Raw genomic sequence first — 21,661 nt, 5'->3', positions numbered from 1 at the left:
CAGGTCAGTCCTCAGCATTAAAGTGGGCATTACAGAAAGTGCTTTTCCCTTGCTCACCCTAAGAGACCTTTGTTGTACGTGCACCTTCATTTAAATACTTCCAGTACACATACACACACTTACATATATTTTTATATATGCTTTTCAATTAGTATTTTTTTCCTTGTTAAATGTACATTCAGTTACAGGTTAAATGTTAATGTACATTTCAGTGCCAGGCTAAAGGTTGGACTAAATGATCTTACAGGTCTTTTCCCACCTAAATGATTCTATTATTTCTCTCTTGATACGAATGGTATTGCCAATGAACGTAACAAGTCAATGAAGCTAATTAAACTTTATGATTTTGCAATGGGATTCATAAATTACTGTAATTTGTTAGAAATTGAATAATTAAGCATTCCTCAGTAACATGCATCACTCCATAGGAAGGATGAAACCACAAAAAACAGAGGCATTTTAAACTCAGCTACAAAATACCTGCACCATTCTTTTTTCCTTTTTGTACTGTCAGCCTTGTACTTTTAAACCCTGCCAGCCCCTGATCATAATAAAAATAGCTTTCAGGAAAATTAGAGGGTTTTGAACTTCCTTGGTACTCTGTCACAGAGGCCATTCCTGAGCCAAAGGACGACCAACTGCACCGGCTGACCCAGCCACGGCGACTCAACACAAAGGATGCTCAGAGCTAGGAGGAGGACGACAAACGTTGTCATTAAATTATTTTTTTTTCTCAAACTGAAATCACGGTATTTCAAAAACCTTCCTCACGAATCAACAAAGGAAGTGAAGCTTATCACCCTGCTTAGAAGACAATCAGGCTTGGTGCCCTTATGCATAAAAGCTCAGTGTGGTGCACGAGAACAGCTGTACACACAGGGTGCACTTTGGGAAAAGAGCTATGATGTACTGGGCCAGGACTTTGGATCCTGACACTGAAATAAGGTTAGTAAAGTTTATTTATCAGAATAAATACTCAATTCTGTCTTGTAAATCTGTTTATGTGCTAGGGAAAATGTAACCAAGTACCAACAAATTCTTAAGACATCAAAATGATCAAATGTTAATCTCTCAACACACAGTTCAGACACTCAGATGCTAGCGTTACATCAATTGGATATTTACTTGCAAAAGATGTAAAACATAATTGTTTTACAGGCTTTTCCTGATAAAGTCTGACTTCACTAATCTCCTGCTGTGCTTGGCACCCCCAGAACAACAAGTTAGGCTGCATAACATAACTTATATGTGTAAGTAATTCATCCTTAAAATTCCTAATGGGCAGCATGAAGTTTTAGGCCAGGTGCCTGACACTAGGGTAGTGCTACCAGTATTTGTGTACAGCTATCCTTTTTGCCTCATTTTGCACAGTCCAGTCCTTCTGAATGCAGCATGGTATTGTGGCACCTGGTTGTATAATGTTACAACAAAGGTCACAGCTCCAGAAGAGTGATTGTGCCCTTCGCAGGACTCTCGGAGGCTAAAAGCATGGATCTCTCCCTCCAGCCCCCTCTTTTCTTTTGAATACTAGGGCACCCAGTTCTGATAAGGCTCAGATGTAACTATGATTTTCTGCAATTTCAATTTTATCTTTGGGTCCTTTGCACTACCATCTCAGTTTGAGTAATACTATTCATTGCCATGTAATCACATTTTTATTAAAACATTACTGTGAATGTTACATTGCTTTGTTAACTTTATATTAAATTGCTTTATTTTGTTGCAAAGTTCGGAAAGCCTAAAGAATTTCTTAAACTCTCATCTAGCTAACAGATTGAATCGTGACTGTGGAACAGATTGAGATCTCCATAATGGGAGATCATATCAAAATTCCTCTGTAAGTCCGCTACTTCTTAAATGAACTATTTGAGATGCAGGGGAATACAATTGTGGGGCAGAGGGAGAGAAAGCAGCAAAGTGAACTAGTGGATTCAATAAAAGAAAGCAACACAAGGTGTAAGATAACCAGATCTGTTGAAAAGGGAGCTCACAGGCATAGTGAAGAAACAGTTGTGACTAATTTATTTATTTTAACCAGAGGATAATAAAGAGCACCTGTCTGCTTGATTCAGGGATAACCATGAAAAACTTAAGCTTACCTGCCTGAGAAATTGTCTTAGATCAGACACAGCAAACCTGTCTTGCTGTGCCCCTACAAATATCTAACAGCATTCATCAGTCTGTAGAAGGGAAGGAGCCTAGAAGAAGATGGCAACTGACTATAGTGTGAAACATCTGATTTGCCAGTTGCCAGGGACTCCTGAAGCTAGGTAGGACCAAACGCCCTATTTGTTGGGATGCATCACTAACACTTGGGCCATATCAGTGCTGAATTTTTAAACTTTACATCCTGTAATTATGGAGCAATAGTGCACATTGTATTACAAAAATGGCACACCAGAAGCAACAGAACTGGTAATTCTATACTATTTCTATAGAACTGGTAATTTTCTAGATTGAAAGCAAAGGAAAAAAAAAAAAGTAAAAGTAAAAAAAAATGCACAGAAACATTGTCTCGCTTTATATTAAAGGAGCCATTTTAAAAATACTGTAGGCACTTGTATTCCCTATATAATATCTATATATTGTTGCATAGTATGTAGTATGAAGCATAGTATGAAGCATCACCAGTCAGGCACAGGAATATGGATTGAAATGAAGGCCACTTCTCTTCTTCCATCTTTAAGGTTCTTTTCAAACGACTTTGTTCTTAATGAGACTGGTCCATATGTTTGCTCCTGAACATTGTGTTCAGTTAATGGGAAGGTTTTGTAATGCTACAAAAACCTTCTATTACTTGTTCCAGTCAGCCTTGTGTTCTTCTCAACAGCTGTTGCAACTGAGACTTTCAATCAAATGTCATGCACCCAACGCATTCTACTTCTGAACAGCCATCCCTCCCGTGACCTCAGGCACGCTTATGTCCCATCAGCATGTTTGTATCTCTCTTCCTTCATTTCCTTCTTTGTTGTGTTATATATGTTTAAAAACCAAGACAAAACCCAATGTATACCAAAGGAATTGACCAGGCAGCCTGCAGCAAAGCTTTATGCACCAAGTGATGCATCAAAACTGCCACCTAGGTTATTACTTAATAATTACACTTTCAAATATTTACTTTGCTAATTACTGATAAAACAACAAATAGTCATTATCAGGAAGAAGCAAGTTAACCTCACTGTTTATTTTTTTAGCTACTAATCAATGAATGAAATAATGCACACTAACTAATTAAGGCTGGGTGTTTATTTCTCAATAAAAAATGGGTATATGTATAGGAGTAATATAAAAGTAACCGGATGAGTCAGAGACAGAGGAGCTCACACAACTGATTCCAACACCTTTACACTTAGCATATACATAGTTTTGCTTTAGATTACAGTGAACAAGTCCAACAATTTCTGTCCCATTTTATCTTGGTGAATCGCCAGTGAACTCATCCATCAATGAGGAATGTCTCATGGGTATTGTTACTTCAGTTTTCTCTTACATCCCTTCTCCATCAGATATCATTTGACTTCTCTCAAACATACTGTCTCACTGTGGTCTAACTACACCACCATTTATCTTGAGCAAGTTTTCATTTTTTTAAGTAACCTATACCTATGATAGGATTTACTAAAACAGTTTCCTTCTCCATAGTCTATGCTCTGGACAAAAAGAACATTTCTTCTCAAAAGGCTCAACATCGTTATTCAAATACCACATTTTACCAAATACCCTTGTTTCAGGCAGGGGAATAAAAGTTAGGACTGGAGGTTGGAGGGTTCCTACTAGAAGGTGAAAACATATATTATACAACTAAAAGCCTTCACTTCCTTGCTGCATGGGGCTGCAGAAACCATATACAGTTACTGTAGGTACTAATTTCAATTAAACAAGGACGGGCAATGAAAAACCATGAAACTATAAAACATGCTATGAAGATCCACACCAAATCCTGATGACTAAAAAAACCTTAATGTAAGGGTGAAGAATGTGCAAACCAGACAAGCTTTTATAGTTCACATTTCCCATGACCATGATTTCTCTCCAGTAACATATTCTACAAGTACACATAGGGATCCATTTCAACACTTGGACAGGATGCACAAACAGGAGAACCTACCAGCTGTGAAGTGCTGCCTGATATATAGGCAACTTTTAATACATTTGGGAATACAAAGTAACATCTCTAGTAGAGAACTTAACATGAAACAGATGAAAAAACATTATTTTCATTAAAGAAAAGGAAAAGCCTTCTGAAACCAAGCCCAACATCAGACTGTCCACTGCAAATTTGCACAAAACACTCTGAACAAAGATGGCGTTTCCGTGCTGGAAGATGGTGTTTCCACCAGGTTACTACAGCAATTGTTACTGCTGTGCTGCCCTGCACCTGACAGGTTTATTAAATATAGGCAGTGAAAAAAAAATAATAAAATCAGCCAGCTCTCTGAAATAAAACACAGGCAGCACAGGAAGATTTAGATCTTGTTAATTACATACAAGGTAATTTCTACAATTTTAATTCTTATTTAGCTATGGAACCGACATTATATTGTGACAAAATGAAACTTTTGCTAAAAATAGCAATAGGGCACCATCACAGGTCTAACTTTAAAGTCTGTGAGTCTGCAAAAAAGCAACTGATTATCATCTGGCACCCTCAGACGATTTAATGCTTAACTAATGTATAAATTAACCTACTACTATCTCCTATGCAACAGATTACTTGGGGATCAAATAAGATTTTTTATATGATCCCTTCTGGGAAATACTGGAAATTCGGAGTACATTTGGTGTCATCTACTTTAGCACACAGGGTGTCTACTCCTCTGCCACTGATGCTGCTGGAATGTCCTGCAGTGACACAGAGGGCCAAGCAGTGGTCTGGGATCTGAATAGATCTGAAGTTCCATAAGTGACGTCAAAGGCCCACCAGAGTAAGTGCCTGCACTTAGGTCAAGAATATTATGATTTCAGGAAGCAAATTTCCAGGGCTTGCACAAGCTGATTATCTTCCTTCTCTGCCACGGGGGAGAGGAGAGAGAGGGACCATAGAACAGTTTTGCTTAAAAAGGAACTCCCAAGGTAATCCAATCCAACCCACCAACCTCATAATTAAACAAGGTTCACTTCTTGTTCATTTTCATCCTTGTAAGAAAAACCCACATTTTGCAGACTCAGATACCCACTTTTGCTGCTTTAAACAGGAGAAGAAATGGGAAGAGATGAGTCTAGCGCCCTTACCTTTGCTACCAACTCCATAAGGGGATCTAAATTTTGTTTACACAAGCATTTCACATCCTCTCCTACATGCAGACAAGCAATAAGCCGTCTCCATATATACACTGTTTAGACAAATTATACAATGTACTTTCACATGAATAATGGAGATTATTTCCAGAGCTTAATTTTTTTTATTAACTCAGACCTATATGAAATAGATGACAGCAAGACACAGCATTCAAGTGACTCCAGTGCCAGAGCTTCAGGCGTTAGAATAAATGTTTCACTTTGTCAGGCCTGGCACATTCATAACTTATTTGTAAATTGGGAAGACTGCTTCAAAGCTCTCCCATTCAAAGACGAAATCACATTTTCCTGGTAACCCCAAGCATGTCATCTATCTCTGTCAGAACAAAGTCCTCAATGAACTATAAAGCAAAGTGTCACCACTTTTCATTAACAAGAAATCTCCTAGTATTCCTGACTTTCCCAGTCTAGGCATGGTATGGATGAGAGAGGGAAGAACACGTATGAGTATAAAGATATATTAAAGAATAGTTGATTCTTTCATATAATAAAGTAACTTGAAAAGTGATTTAAAAACAAAGACCTACCTCTTCCTTTATCCTAGTGTTTTTAGCAAGTCCTATATGTTGAATAACATTATCTTCTATGTTAAATGATATTATCTTCTATTTTTTATTGCTAATTGCAAATATTGCATTTTTCCAAGAAGATGAGTAATGAAAAACAAGTTACATTTTCTCAAAATATTTAAATTTCCTTGAGTTCAGATTCTATTTTTTTCCTTAGGAAAAAAAGAAAAGAAACAATAATAAAGTAATTTATCACATCACTTGACTGAAATATGTGCCACTTAGACCAACACAGATCAGCAGGTGCACGGCTGCATGAAGTACTCCCTCCTGCTATTTTCCAAGGTAAAATTTATAATATATCAAGATGAAAATTAAAAGTGGGATTGAACAATCTTGCCATGCTATGGAACTCTAGGGTTGCAGATGTTTATGCACAGACAAATTTAGAAGAAAGATGATTAAAGTTCCATTTACACAAAATACATTTATCTGTCAAAAGCCAACTGATGCCATATGATAGGAGAATTTTAATGGCAACATCCTAGAAACAAATATTCAAAACACTGCCTAGGATATGTGAAAGCTCAAAATACAGTACACAACATCACCAGCATAACCAAGTGTATAAGTAGCAGCTCAATGCTATGTAAGAAATCTCACCCGGGAGCAAATCAACAACTTGAGGTACCAGAAACTAAGGTCTGAGCTGCATTGTCCTTGAGATATAAATCTTAGATTGAACCTCTAAACTTACATATAAATAGTACCACATTATACATAAACATAGAATCTCTTTGATTAGAAGTTCAATAGCATTTCTTTCAGATGTAAATGAAAAGTGAAGGTCATGCTGCATGCGTTAAGACAAAATACATTCATTCAAGGACCGAACTGCAGAACTTATATGTATGCAAGTATGAGAAAACTCAAAATCACCACTACATCTTGACCTGTGTGTACTTGCTAGGACAAAGTCTGAATACCAGTGACTTATTCCACTTAACAACAACTGAGTGCTCCTTAAAAAATAAAGCAAAACAATATAAAACAAAATAACCTACAGAGAAAAATCTGAATCAATCTGTTAGAGGTTACCACTATGCAGATAAGACTTCATGTGGAGTGGGGGAAACATGACCAAAACCTAAATCCACTGAATAATTAATCTTACCATCAAGAAACGTAGGCCTTAAATTCTGAGCTTGCTTTTGAGCAAGCAAATAGGACATCCTCTGATTTTACCACGTTAACAATGGAGTAGAATATTCATAATTTAAAACTCTTTCAAAGAAGTCTCCAGATATCAAAGCTTAACTAGCTTATAAAATAAACATAGAATATTCTGCCAAGGAAAACCATATCCTGACCCAGCTGCAGGAACAAGTCACCTTGTGCTAACTTCAGATCTGACAGATAGATAAGACTCACGGGAACCCAATACCACATGCTTCAGAGGCTTCTGGAACATCAGAAAAACAATACGCATACAACTATATTCAGAAGCATTACAGAGGAAGGGCAGATGCTGTCCTTAAAAGCATCCAGGAGAATCCTACTGATTTATGTGCTTTGCTTTTACACTGAACTCAAAGAACCATGTATATATTCCCAGCTAAAAACAAACAAACAAAAACCACAAGTACTGTTTGAAGCAGTGCTTGCTTTCATCAAATCCTGTTAGCTTTTGATTAATTTTCACTTCTACTTTAGCAGTTGAGTCCTGTAATTGGCTGATTAGAATCCAATACAAAGTGTATGCTCAACTTCTGAGCAAATACTTAAGCTTAGTGAGAAAGACATCCTGTTGAAACAGCTGCTAGAGCATGTTTAATACTTAGCTTACTCATCTACATCTTAAGTTGTGCACATTTAGCTTGGACTATTAATACACTATACGTCCTAACATGGTCACTCAGAAAAGCACAACCTATGTTGCAGTCCAGATTTACAATTCTTTGCCTTCATTTTGTGTGTATTTTCATTGTGTATGCATTTTGGAGCAATAAACATCTGCTCACACTGGAGCTTGTGGTCTTTTGCTTAGCTTAGTGATATCTACAATGACAAAAAAGTACACTTGTATCTTGATTATTTTGAAATGCAAATATACTACAGAAACAACGTGTTAATTTTTCTTTACTGGAATTTATTTTTCATGTCAGGGTGCTCACAATCTTTTGGATACCAAGTTGATGTAGTATCAACTACCAAAACCAAGTGCCTGCATATGATAGGCATTCTAATAAAGACAGCGAGCCTACCACAAATTTTAGTCTTCACCTTCAGAGACAGCACTGTAAGAGGAGGTTGTTTTATTTGCCTATTACAAATAAGAAATTTTACAGAAAGTTTCCTCCTTATCCTTAAGTACTTGATCTCTATAAAATTAAGAGACTGAAAGCCCTCACTGGTGCCAAGCAGATACCTGTGGACTCTACAAGTTAACCAACTTAAGCAATGTGCTGTCTGAACGAAGTACTGAAATCAACTATGCAATTTTTAAAATCCAAAGAATATCCACATGCAATAATGTTAGAAGCCAAATATACTGTCATTGCTGTTAATGGTTCCTTCAACAGCACTAAATCTTAGTCAGACTACTGAGACTGCCATGAATCTCTAACAAAGAACCTGTTAAACCGCATGAGACCTTTGAACACTACATTTTTATAATATTCTTCAAAGAATTCATCGGGAACTTCAAGATTTTGAAAAACTTTATTCACTACTGTGACAACTTTAGACAGCATGCTCAGCTTCTGTCATTGCTTCTCTAGGTTCTCAGCACCCTAACTCTTCACAAGCTTGTGCTTGTGTATATGCACGTAGAAGACATACATATACACATGTATGTCTGTGTTATACCTAACCTATAACACTCTCTTTTTTTCCTCCCTGGTTTCCTGATACACAACCTTTTTCCAGTTTGTCCATATGAACATTACCATGAAATTCACCTTCCACATTATGGTTGCTCTTCATCCCCCTGACGATCTAAGCTTAGTGGACAAATAATAGTAATACTTAGCAGGTATTACCTACATACATGTATGTTGTTCAGAGGGGAGTACTACTTACATGCAATATAGTGTACATCACCTAACCAGAACAGACGCAGAATTGTACAGGATGCGGAAAAGAAAAGGTCTCTTCCTCTTCTCAAAACTTCTGTTTTCAACAATCTTATTAGTATTTGAAGACAAGCACAGAACACCCACGCACACTAGTCTAATGTGTGTGTTTATTTGTAGAACCAGGGCTCAAACATATAGAACTTGGATCTTACAGATTGCCTAGGTAAAATTCCATTATCTATTACAAATATCTATCTTAAGAGAGGTAAGAAAGCTGATACTGAAGTCATGTAACGATGTCCTAAGAAAATCAGCTGGTTTTATAACAACATCCTGATAAGGACGTATTAAATAAGGATAAGGACATATTTAACTATGTTTTTGTATTTCTAAGTTATAAAGAAACAACAGTTTAAAACCAATATAACTTTAATAGCTTTTTAATCACACTGTCAGATGTAGCGTGCTTAACAAGTGATTTACCTCTAAGATTGTAGGTTCAAACATTACTTAAAGATTAAGAATTAACCATGCAGTGAACAACAGCCCAACGTTTGCTAATACGAGTGTTTGCTTGCAAGATGCACTGCCTGGAGAGGAATGAAAGCTAAAACAGATAAGTTTTTGCTAGAAGAACACAGCTCTGAGCTGACACAGAGGAGCCAAAAAATGCAAGGTGAAATACAAGAAAAAAATCCATCTTAATAATAATAAAAAAAAAAAAGAACTGGAATTTACCAAGATGTGAAGTATCACATTGTTTGTTTTTTTTTTTTGTTTGTTTTGTTTTTTTTAAACCAACATCCCTAAAAATGAAATGCAATTTAATTATTCTATAATGTCACAAACAGCAATACTCATCACATATGAGGTACAGAGGAAGAAGAATCATACTGTAACTTTAGACTACAGAGAAGGTGACAGTTCAAAAGCAAACATCAATTTGGGACCTCAGAAACAGTTAAATTATGTATGCTTTTCTATCAGAGATAACAGAAGAACAGAACACATTGCATGCATCTACAAAACAAAATTTTTAGTATATTAATATTCCCCTCTGACAAAAAAAAAGTAGTCATGTGCCATTCTTCCACTAAATGATACCACTTCATTTCAGAAGTAGTACCTGCATTTCCCACTCTAAGGAAAAGAGGAATAGAGTTGTTCCAGGTACAGGTTCACAGAGTACAGCTGAAAACAAGTCAGATGAGTGTTTCTCGACAGGAAAATAAAAGTTACACTGTTTGTACAATTTCACTTTCCTGTGAACATAAAGAAGGATCAGAAAGAATTGTACAATGTTGCAACAGATGATAGATGGATATTAAGATAAGGACATAGGGCTATTACAGTCATGTACATTACAGTAAGCAATATAAAAAGACCTTCTAAGCATGACACTTGAGAAAATGAAGGGACTGAGCTGTTACTCTGAAAAGATTCATTTTATTAAATACAAATTATCATTCACCAATGAATTTTGCATTTCAATAAGTTTTGTCCCCTATCATTATATGACCTATAATCTTTCAGCTGCACAAAACACTCATTGACTATACTCCTTTAGCTTAATAATGGCTGTAGGTATAAGTAGCCTAAGAACAGAAAGGTGTAAAGAAATCATTTTGTCTATTACACAATAAGATACTGTGCATCATTTGTTAGAGGCCTCTTCACGGTGCCTGAAATCTTCTCAGAGGAGTGCCTCTTTCAATTACTGTTCTGTAGGCAGCCATGAAACACTGCCCTCCATTCATCCCTCATCTTCTAAATACACTGGTTGAGGCCCTGCTGAAGTCAACAGGAGCCATGCCATGGATTTCAGGGACACAGATTTATGTTTATTACACTATACTTCCTGATTTGGGGTATAAATATAATGCAAGGATATATTTTTGTACATATAAAGTAAAAAATTTATGGTAAAATTAAAAGAAGAACAGGTCACTATATTGAGAGAAGCAGCAGAGCTGTCTTCCCCATACTGCTCTTGGGATCCCTGGTGCATTGTGTCGGGCACTTCTGGAAGAAACCACGTTAATGATGACAGCTTCATAGAAGCCCTTATAGCAACTCAAGGAAACCACTAACCCTAGAAGAATTGCATATGGGAAAAAAACAGGACACATATTTCAGACATATGGATTACGTTATAAATAGTGACTTTCCATTGATTACAGTCTTTTTTCAACAAGGATGCTCAATAACTCTTTATTGTCAAAAAGTCCTGGAATAAACCACCCCTATCTTTATTTTGTTTATGTTTGGCAGTTTTACTGGAAACACATTACAAACACCGTATTAAGAACACAGCACAACTTTACAGAGATTCAATACTTTTCTGTCCTTAACATAGAGCTTTGAGACAACTTGATTACTACTACCACCAAGCATTTACTGGGACGTATCTGAAAAAGCACAGTAAGTGAATACCATTGCAGTTGTTTTCTAATAATTAACTTTGCAGTGCTCTTCATATTTCTCCCACTCTATTACTTAACAAGTGGCAGTCACCCCCCTGACAAGTACACGTGCTTGAAGAGCCGCACTGTTTCCTGACGCTGCCAACTTGGCCAACTCTGAGCCACCTTGAAAGAAATGCCAATAACGTGCATCACAGAAGTGAATTCGAAAATGAAGAAATCAATACAATACATGCCTGGCCTATCTATCTTCTTTAGATTCATCAGTATCCAGATGAAACACACTTTCCTTATTTCATTTCTGCCTCCCTTGGCAGAATTTGAATACTTTAAGCCTTTATTGAATAGAGAAGTGGTGTGCAGTCATAGCAGTTCTGGTCTTAAATTCCTGGCTTAGTCTTCATTTCTTCCTGTATTCAGGACAATGTTGATACAAACCCTAAACTTATGCTACAAAATTTGGATGTATGGAACTCTCAATTATGTGTGTGTATATATACATATATAAAATACATATATATATATATTTAGCATTATATTTATAATATATATATATTTATATATATATATATAAAGTACACACACCAAAAAAAACAACAACAACAACAACAACAAAAAACAGTCAAACACTTGTAAGCAAATACAATGTTCAGAGAACCACCAAGAAAGGAAATCAGTTCTGGATTAGGTCTGTAAATGAAGGATCCAAAGCTTACTGCTGAGAGCAGAAGACGCTGAGTAATTTGATTGCAAATGCTGTTCTTTTGTTAATTTTGAGAAGGCATTCTAGAAAGAGAATGAGTCCTGACAGTGGCTAAAAGAAGAGATGTCTTATTATTCTTAATATGTCAATTCTAGTGACTAAAAGAGGCATTTGGTGCATCAGACCATATGGTTTAGTCTGTACTGTGTATTAAGCTGTTGGAAGTTGCACAAGCTGTCTTTACTTTTCAAGAGAAGCAGTGGTATATGTTTCCCCCAAATAATTGATATTATTCTTATCACACGACACAGAAACTCAAAGTTCAAACTCAGCGGCAACATTTACAACTAATCCTGAGAATCACCGAGTATCCTTTGAGTGGAATGAGGGCAAAACAGTACCAATGCCCCCCCTCCTAACAGTGAATAAGTTGCAGTGCTCAAAAAAGGCAGAGGATTTTGCAAGCTAGATAGATAACAGATGGAGATTTCTGGAATCTAAAGAGACAGAGGCCACCTGCATTCTTTGTAGAAGCAGATCATTTAGTTTTCCAACACACACTCAATTTTCCACTTCCAAACGCTATTTAAAAATCAAATAAAAATCAAGCTTTATTTAAAAAAGATTATGTCAATACATTTCAGTAAGTCCTTTTGGGGCCTCCTGGCATTAACGCCACATTCAATGTTTTCATTAAACAGAACCAGGTATTTCAAGCCGTATGGGATTTGGGAAACAAAACTTTAATTCAAAATAAAATAAAATATGAGTATGCACACCACAGAAAACCCTGTCTCTGAAGCACATTCGGTCTATTGAACCCTTCCTTTCCTCATAAAATCTAAGCAATTATATTGGATTCAAATATTAACTCCTAATGATCTTGTTTAAGGATATCAATTTTGAAGATGCATGAAAACATTACTGGATATAAGTCTTCCTGGCAGGAGAAATAATGTGAAGAAGGATGAAAACATTCAACTGACATGTCCCGGGAAGGATCCGGATATCAAGAAGCGTGCTGTACAAGTCTCAGCTTTTCACCATTGCTTATTGCCCCCAGAAATTTAATTCTTCAGATACAGTAGTCCTATCCACCATCTACATTTCTATCAAAATCTTTGGCCTTTCTCTGACAACTTCTGAACACAGTTACACATCGTCAGCATAACATGGGGAACAGTTCACAAGTAACAGTTTAAAATAATTTACTCTCATCATTTCTTTGCTCTTACCCTATATTAAAAAATATAATGCATTCAATTCTGGTTTTCTTGCTGTGATAGCACTTGACAATACAAAATTTTTGCCAAGATGTAGATCTAGGTTGGATAACGCATGTTATATGTCCAGTTGACAATCCAAACAAAACAAAGTTGTCGTAATAGCTAGCCATGGAAATTCACAAAGGAAGCAGCGCTTAGGATGCAAACACTCCCTCTACGTTCACCCTAGCAGTGGATATAAGTAAACCTAAATCAGAAATTTATGACACTGCTACTACAAAAAAAATATCTGAAAACCAAAGAAGAAAAGCAGTTCTCATCTCCCTCTTCACTCAAGTTTCACAGAATACATATGGATATGAATAAGGACGGGATTCTTCCCTCTAACTTCTTGCACAGCTGCTTGGGGAAGGCTTCAGATTAACATAAATGATATTACACATCCATAAGGCTGTCTTTCAAAGATGTTTCATAACTTGTAAATGCAATATTTACAGAGATCAGGTCAAGTCAAAAATATTTAATATAATTATTTAACTTATGCATATCTGTTTATGACTGCTAAAGAACATGGGATGACTTTAAATTCCTGCTAATATATGCAGTATACATTTAGTGCAACTTGCATGAATTCCCAATCCAATTTTTAATTACTATGCCGTCTGCATAGACAAGAATCCACTAAATCAAGTCAGAATGCTGTCTTTTTATTTTTTAATCTTACATCAGAACAGTCAACATTAATCATATATTGCTTCACAGACACTGCTTTTTACACATTCACAACCAAAATAGTAAACTGAAGTTTGAATAAAGTAATAAAATAGCTACTGGTATGGAAGTTTACAATTAAACAACATATTTCTATCAGTATTTCCATATTTCCATAGCCAGTGTTCATTAGCAAGTAACCCAAAGCTTCATTTGTACTCACCATGTGTTTTAGGACCTCACTCCCCCCCCAAAAAAAAAAAAAAAAGCAATTCCTTTTAAAATCTTTGTTTATATGTTGGTTTTTCTTTTTCTTTTTTCTTTTTCTTTTGTTTGTTTGTTTGTTTGTTTGTTTCCCAGGATATATTTATATTGGGCATACTTTTACTTGCACGACTTGTCAAAATGCTTTGTGAAAACTGGAAGAGGAGAATGATTTTATGTCATTAAACAGGCCTGGGTGCAGAAGAGAAAGCCATTGAGTTTATTTTTACTTAAGACTTTTACATTTTTAGACAGATAAGAGATTGAATTCATGCCACCGTGGAGTCCATCCTGTTTGTCCACCTACTAGACAGTAAAATAGCCTAAGGCTTTTTTCTAAGCTTTTCAAGCCATGGCTTTAATTTCTCTCTCAAAATCTCAAAATCAAACATCCACCCATCCATCTGGAGGAACCCGACATTTCAGGTTTTGGATTTATTAAACTCTATTTATGTTGATAATAGGATAGGGACATATGATTTGGCACAGCAAACACAGGTTTAGCAGCTTAATTGCCTGGATTTCGTATAGTGGATCATTATGTTAATGCTAAATGGGGATTCCTCCAAGTAAATCCCTGCTGACTGAGAACAAGAAGGTGGGAATGCTGCGGCAATTTGGGAAGAAGCTACTCTTCTGGGTCAAAGACGTAACCAAATAAACAACAAAAACCTGCACATACATGGAATTTCTTATCATACAGTATTCAGCTTGGTCTCAAGACAAACCTCATTACTTAGCACTGCAGCTGCAATGACTATACTATGTTTTGCTCCCTTCAGTACTTTCTCCCACGTACACAAACATGATGCTGATCCCCCAAGACACCTGAACCTGCTCTGTCTTCACAGCCCCAGGTTCTCAGACCTGGCAGAAAACTAAGCTTGCTTAGAGGACTAGGAACCAAATCATGGAAAAATGTTTGCTGTGATAAAATAAATAGCAAGTGAGAAGTTTTCACTGATAACCAGGTATTTTGAAAGAATAAATACATGCTTAATATTTTAGATCCAAGAATAAGATTTTTAAAAGGAAGGAATCAACATAACTATATATTTCATGAGTTCTTTTGAGTAGTTTAGTATTTCCTTCAGTTTCTTGAAAGTTTCATTATCGTTTTCCCTGAAGTTATGTCCACATTTAATCACCCAAAATGCACCTCCACCGCACAGCAGATGTGTCATTAACTATTTCTGAAAAAAAGTGAAATAAAATCACCCAGCATGAGAATACTATGGGATAAGTCAACACTAGCAGATGGTGTTTATTTTGTCACTGCTTGTGTTAAAAATTACCACCTATTTCATCAGTTTCTTTAAGGTGGAAGCCTCATGTAAAAAGTGAAAAAGCTATTTTTTATAAGCTGTCACAGAACTCCTTAAAATATAAGCACTTGTTTTCATGGTTTCCAGTTTTCTAGGACATGGTGCAATACACAGGAGATGGGTTTGTATAAATTTGACATGATAGAGTATTTTGCTAGCAGCTCAGTCTTTCAACACACAATCTGTTTTGTTTCTCAAGCAAATTTTGCAAATTTTCTACTTCAAACACTGGTGTTTTCAAGACAAATTCTCTAACAAGTGTTAAGTCTGCCCCTAGGAGGGGCACCTGGTATAACTATCAGCTTGCTTTCTTCTAGGACCCAATTTGCAAAAGCTTTTTATTTGCCCCTAAGAATTTCTTACATCCTTACTATTGTATCACACACTTTTGATTTACGTGCTCTAGTGGATTATTTAACAAAACAGCATGTTGCATGAAGAACAATTCTACAATCTGGGCTTGGATACTTAAAGAAATCTTTATTAAAATGCTGCGATAAAAAACAGGTTTTGCTCATCTATTTTTCAGAGATTTACATTAAAATAGAAAACCAGAACACCTCCCCAAAATGCAAACCAATACAATCCTCAGTAAAACAAATCCACATTGAAAGCAGCAAAATAATTTCGTCACTACTGTGATGTAAACAGAATTACCATAAACTCCATCCTCGGTGTCCATACCCAGCATTTAAATACAATTTTAAACAAAGTAAAATAATCTATTTATATCTGAAGGTTACTGGACATCAGTATACTGTTTTCACTGATGATTTTAAATGTCAAGCCATAGAAAGATTAGACACCTAAATCAAATCCCCACATAACCTGTTGCATTTTGGTTCTAGCCACCATAAACACAACAAGATAATACCCAATCCATTTAATTCCCTCAGAAAAAGTGCAATCCCTATCATAACGGTTCAGTTGATAATGTCCCAAAATTACTTCAATAAATTACTTGCATAGAACAGATTACCATAGGTCTTTGAGATATTTGTATGCTTGCTGCAACAACATATCAAACAGATAGCCTACTAAGTACAGCCATTCAAATCTCCTTTTGGCATTGGCAGGATTACACATGCAGCAGAGCCCATAGTCTCTGAATCCCAGTCCAGATTTATACGTTCACAGTTTACCCAAGATCATTATGTCAAAACAAACAGTGAAGATGCTCAAACTGCACTACAATGGCTGCAAAGGGAACCAAAAGATAGGAAATAGAAGACAGACTGCCAGGACAACCTCTGTTCCTGCACTACAATACTTTAATTACCTTGTTCTATATTCAGTCCTTTTCCCTGCCTGCTGTCTACCATTGCACTTAATGTTCAGATTGGCTTGGCCACTCTTTACAAGGAACTGATCCTGTTATCTTTGCTACTCAATGAGAAGCACAAAATCTGTTAGTGTCCTATTCTAATCATACCCTAAGCAGATCATTCATTTCTTCTTTTGGTTTTACATATTGCTCAACATACACTATCTGAATGCTTTAAATTAATTTAGTAATGATTTTGATAATACCATGAGCTTTCATGACATTATTTTACTCTAAAAACAAACTCAGAATGTAGTGTTTGTTTTTTAAATTCTGAATGCTTTTTTTTTTTTTTTCCCCACCATGCATTTATTTATTTACTAAGAACTCTTCTTCTCCTAGCTTGGAAGTCACAAAAAGTGAGATTCTGGAGATTCTGGATACTAGGAAGGGGAGATTTTTGTACAAGAGGCTTTTATCTGTTTTCCTTCAAAAGCCTGAGCACAGAGCTGCAAACAATCCTGCCTGTGTTTCTGAAGCTCTGCCCGTTGTAATACCCATGTTCAGCACTTAACCTCCTTTCTTCCCATTACCTCTTGCAAAACGTTTTTGTCTACACCAACAGCATCCTTCTCCTTAGTGAACATTGAATAGATCAAGACATCTCCCATTTTGTTACTACACAGCAAAGCAATCCACCCACTAACTGAGCAGGCTGGATAACTGGATACCTTTAAAACAAAAAAATCTGAGGGCTCTACTTACAGTGATACAAAGACTCCTCTTCTGTTTACCCAACATGTACACTGAAAGCTTTGCAATACTGTTTGGATGCATTCTCAGCCAGCCCAGGCTTTAAACCAAGGTTAGTGCCATCTGTCTCTTTTTGGCAGCATCCAGATTGATGTAAAATATCCTATGGCACTTTTTAAAAGGACTGGAGTTAAAGCACGGCTTTGGTCAATTCCCTTGAATTATTAACATAACAGAGCTGGCTGACATCAATGCCAGTCAGCACACCTGTATCTATAAGCTCACTGCACCTTTTCTTGCCATACAATTAACTATTTCACTAGCTATAGTAGACACAATATATGAAAATACTTAGACACATAAAAGTCATTAAAGGTTCTATTTTTTTCTATTGCTTTTCTTAGTTGAATTATTGTTAAATACATCTTATTGTCAAGCCAGTGATTAGAATTCGTACTGCTGTCAAATATTTTTGATTTCTACATAGTATAGTCTTGTGTACTTCTTGAATTCTAGAGTCCTAAACAAACACAAGGCTAAAAATTAAAAGCAATAAGAAAAAAAAAAAAAATTGAATTGGGAAGGGTATCCGGCTCTTGGGGGAAAGAACTAAACCGAAGGGATACAATACTTGAAAAAAGGCTTCAAAGCTTCAAATACAAAAAGACAGGATTCACATGGAAGCAATTTGTAGGGTCAAACCTTTCTGTGATCCTGGAAAATACACTCAAGTATTATTATTTGAGATTTAATACAGCCTAAATAGCATAACCTATTCACTTTAGCTGTGCCAAAATCACTTCTGCAATACCAATAATCATGAATGCTTCAGATATGCAGAGATCTATATTGGATCATTTCCATTCCTCACACAACTTTCACCTTTATTACTAACCATACACATACCACCTGGGACAAATTTTTACTATTGTAATAGTTATGGAAATTTAATCACTCTACTAAAAGCTCTGGCTTCCATTCTTCTAAGAAGCATGACAATATAAAAAGGTCCTTATCTCCAGTCTGAAAACAAACCAAGCATTCTTGGGTTGCATTAACTATGGCAGGATCACAGATGCTCTGCGCTTTCCAGACTTTGATGGAAGAAACTGTCCCACTATTTGCTCGGTCACTAGTAGAGATTCATAGCCCAATGCCATTCACCAGGTTTCACCAACAATCAAGTAACAACAGAAAGAAATATATCAGAGTAAAAGCAAATAGGGGGTAGTGAGAAAACCTTTTCAAGTTTCATTTAAATGTTAAGTAACAGAACTTTTGTCCTGGTTAGGACCCTAAGTCAGCAAAGCATTTGCTTATGTGCTTAAACAAGATACTCAAATGGAAAGACAGCCTTTTGCGCACGTACTAGGTCACAGATGAAAAATCAGGATATGTCTCTCATCTCACCAGGCAGGTAAATATAGGGCAAAAATACAGGTCTTCGTGAGGACAGAAGACCTTATAAAAAATGGCCCAAGCTAAACCAGTAAGAAGACATGCTGATACAATAGAAAGTGTAAGTGTACCTATTCAATGAATGAAAATCATGTCTGAAATTTAGGAAACATCAGAAGGAAGATATAATGGAATAATTATTTTTGTAGTAAAATACCTCAAGATATGTTTGGATTTACATTACTGTAGCTTATATTTTTTTTTCTTCTAGTAAGAAGGATATTGAAAGCATTTTCCAAATACCCTACTTCTCCCAAGGGAGTTTTTCAAAATGAAAACAGAAGAGGAGGGAGGGGGAGGTAGTGATACTTCAAAATAGCTATCAATCTGTGAGGAGATTCTCCCCCCCAAATAATAATAATAATAAAAAGACTGTCTAAATATGAAACTCTTAGATCAAAAAATTCATATTGAGATGAATACAGCTACCAGTAAACCTCTCATGAAAAAGTCAGATATAAGAATCTCTGAAGCAACATGCATCACGTGCAAGCTTTAAACAATGTGAAAAAACATATGTAACTGCCCTTCTCAAAATACTGCCAATACAGGTATGATGTTGCTTTTAACTCCTGCCTGTTTGCACCCAAATCGTGGGCCTCTCACACAACTTGGTTCATTTTCTCTCCGTGACAAAGCCCAGTCCCACGTAACAATGTTAGCAGGAAAAGCTGCAGCTCCTTCTCCACCCACTGAAGACTCCTAACACAAACCTACCCTATGCTAGTTCAGTCAGGGAGGTAATACTCAAAAATGGAAGAGAAACAAGTAGTAGAGAGAGACCACATGTATCCAACAGAATAGAAACACTCATAAGGAAAAAAACAAACAAACAAAAAAAAAACAACACAATAATCCCAAAATACTTAAAAAGCAGAAGATAAACAGAACTATAGCAATCACTGCAAAACCCACAAAATCTAAACTAGGTTCTAAGTTTACAAGGAATACAGTTTAAGCAAGATAAAAACCTTACGTATTAGAGAGTTCTTTGTCTCAGCCAGCTGCTGCCAGCTTGTCTGTCTGTCTTTCAATTTCTCAGAAAGGTGTGTGTGAAAATCTAAATAAAATAAAACAAATGCATTTTAGAGATGGCTCTTTTCCTCTTTTTCTTCCATTTTGTTCAGCTTTGGTGTAATACAGCCATTTGAATGGTCCACCTCCTCCCACCCAATACATCTCTGAATAAGAAAAATACAGTACTCATTACGATCTAGAGAAATTTATCCTTGATATCTGACCACATACAGAAGCAAAATGAGTAGAGATGCAATATTACTGGTGAAATGTTGCTTTTAGGATGTACATAAACTCAGTGTCAGTATCATTAGCTATGCAAATAGGCAACACATACAAATCTGTATACGGCACATGCATTAAAAGTTAACCTGAAGTCCGTAAGACTTTTCCATACCTGTTGTACAGTAAGTATTTAAGATCATAGTATGCTATTTTCAGTGTATTATTTATTAATCAGTAATGGAACATGTTATATTCCTCTAAAAAGATCAGTTTGATTATCTTAATGCAGTCTTTTATGATACATTTGGAAAACAGACTTTCAGCTGTTACAAAGCACTTCGTAGATCAAGTTTACTGCAGCAGCATGATGACTTTCACATTCACTGGCAACAAAATCAGGCTCATTCTATTGCAACCAGACACGAACCAGTGAAACTGCAGTGCAGCAAGGTCAGCAATCTTTTTTCATTGTCTCATAAAAACTCCCCAGTTTTAGGAAGCCAGATTTTAACATAGGTAAGAAAAATAATACTTAATTTTTAACCGCCTTTCTTTTGGACTAAAAAACAAAACAAAACAAAAGCTTTCTAGTGTACAGTTAGTTTACATTAACCTGGATTTTGAAAATGAAGCAATTATGAGGTCCTCTTACATTTGAAAAGCACAAAACGCATTGAAAAATACCACTGAATTTCAAAATAAAAACCAATAGTTTCCAGAGGTAGAAAATAGGACATAAAACCTATTTTTTTTTATATATATATTTACATGAATTTCCTTACAACAACCATTATGACAAGAAGCCTAATAATTAATGTATGGTCACTTCAATTCTCATTTCTTGTTGCCTTTAAGGCTTCATTGGGAAATTATTTTACTTGGTGCATCACAGGTCCAAGTGCTTAATTAATAGGATAATAATTTAATCTTGCACCCAGGAATCGCTAGAATCAGCACTGAAGACATGTTCTGTATACCACAGTAATTTACTACTTGGAAGGAGGAAAAAAAAAACACATCAACAACAACAAAAAACACAAAGCTATCTTGACACAAAGCTATAAAACCAGATGTCTGAAAAACAGAAGTAATACTTCACATGTAAAAGATGTAAGACAACATATTAGCTATTTTGGAGGAGCATAAATGTTTCTGACCTAACCTGACTACACAGAAATCTTGTGAAAGAATTCTGGCTCTCAGTTTTACATTGCTGGCTTTCAGGGTAAATTGTAATTTTAAGGGACAAGTTATACCTTTACCAACAATAAAAACCAGATAGTTTACTAACCTGTCTAAATGCCTCCTTGCCACACATGAAATTAAAGTTTAATGTTGTGTGATTGTAAATCATTTTCAGGTGTTTTAGCTCATGTCTCATTAGCTCAGCTTAACTTTTGATGGCACA

At 36.0% G+C, this 21,661-nt stretch overlaps 1 protein-coding gene across 1 annotated transcript in view; it reads right to left on the bottom strand.

Moving 5' to 3' along the window:
• Positions 1–21,661, bottom strand: part of TENM2 (teneurin transmembrane protein 2) — a 782,568-nt gene that overhangs the window by 280,416 nt on the left and 480,491 nt on the right. The window contains exon 7 of the mRNA XM_082771651.1: positions 19,988–20,071. Within this exon, the coding sequence (XP_082627777.1) occupies positions 19,988–20,071 (84 nt within the window). The remainder of the gene's footprint in view (positions 1–19,987; positions 20,072–21,661) is intronic.

Source organism: Aythya marila, assembly GCF_965140915.1.
Source record: "Aythya marila genome assembly, chromosome: 14".
In the NCBI taxonomy this organism is placed as follows: Eukaryota; Metazoa; Chordata; class Aves; order Anseriformes; family Anatidae; genus Aythya; species Aythya marila.
Note: the sequence above shows the minus strand (reverse complement) of the source record. Positions and strands in the feature narration are given on the sequence as shown.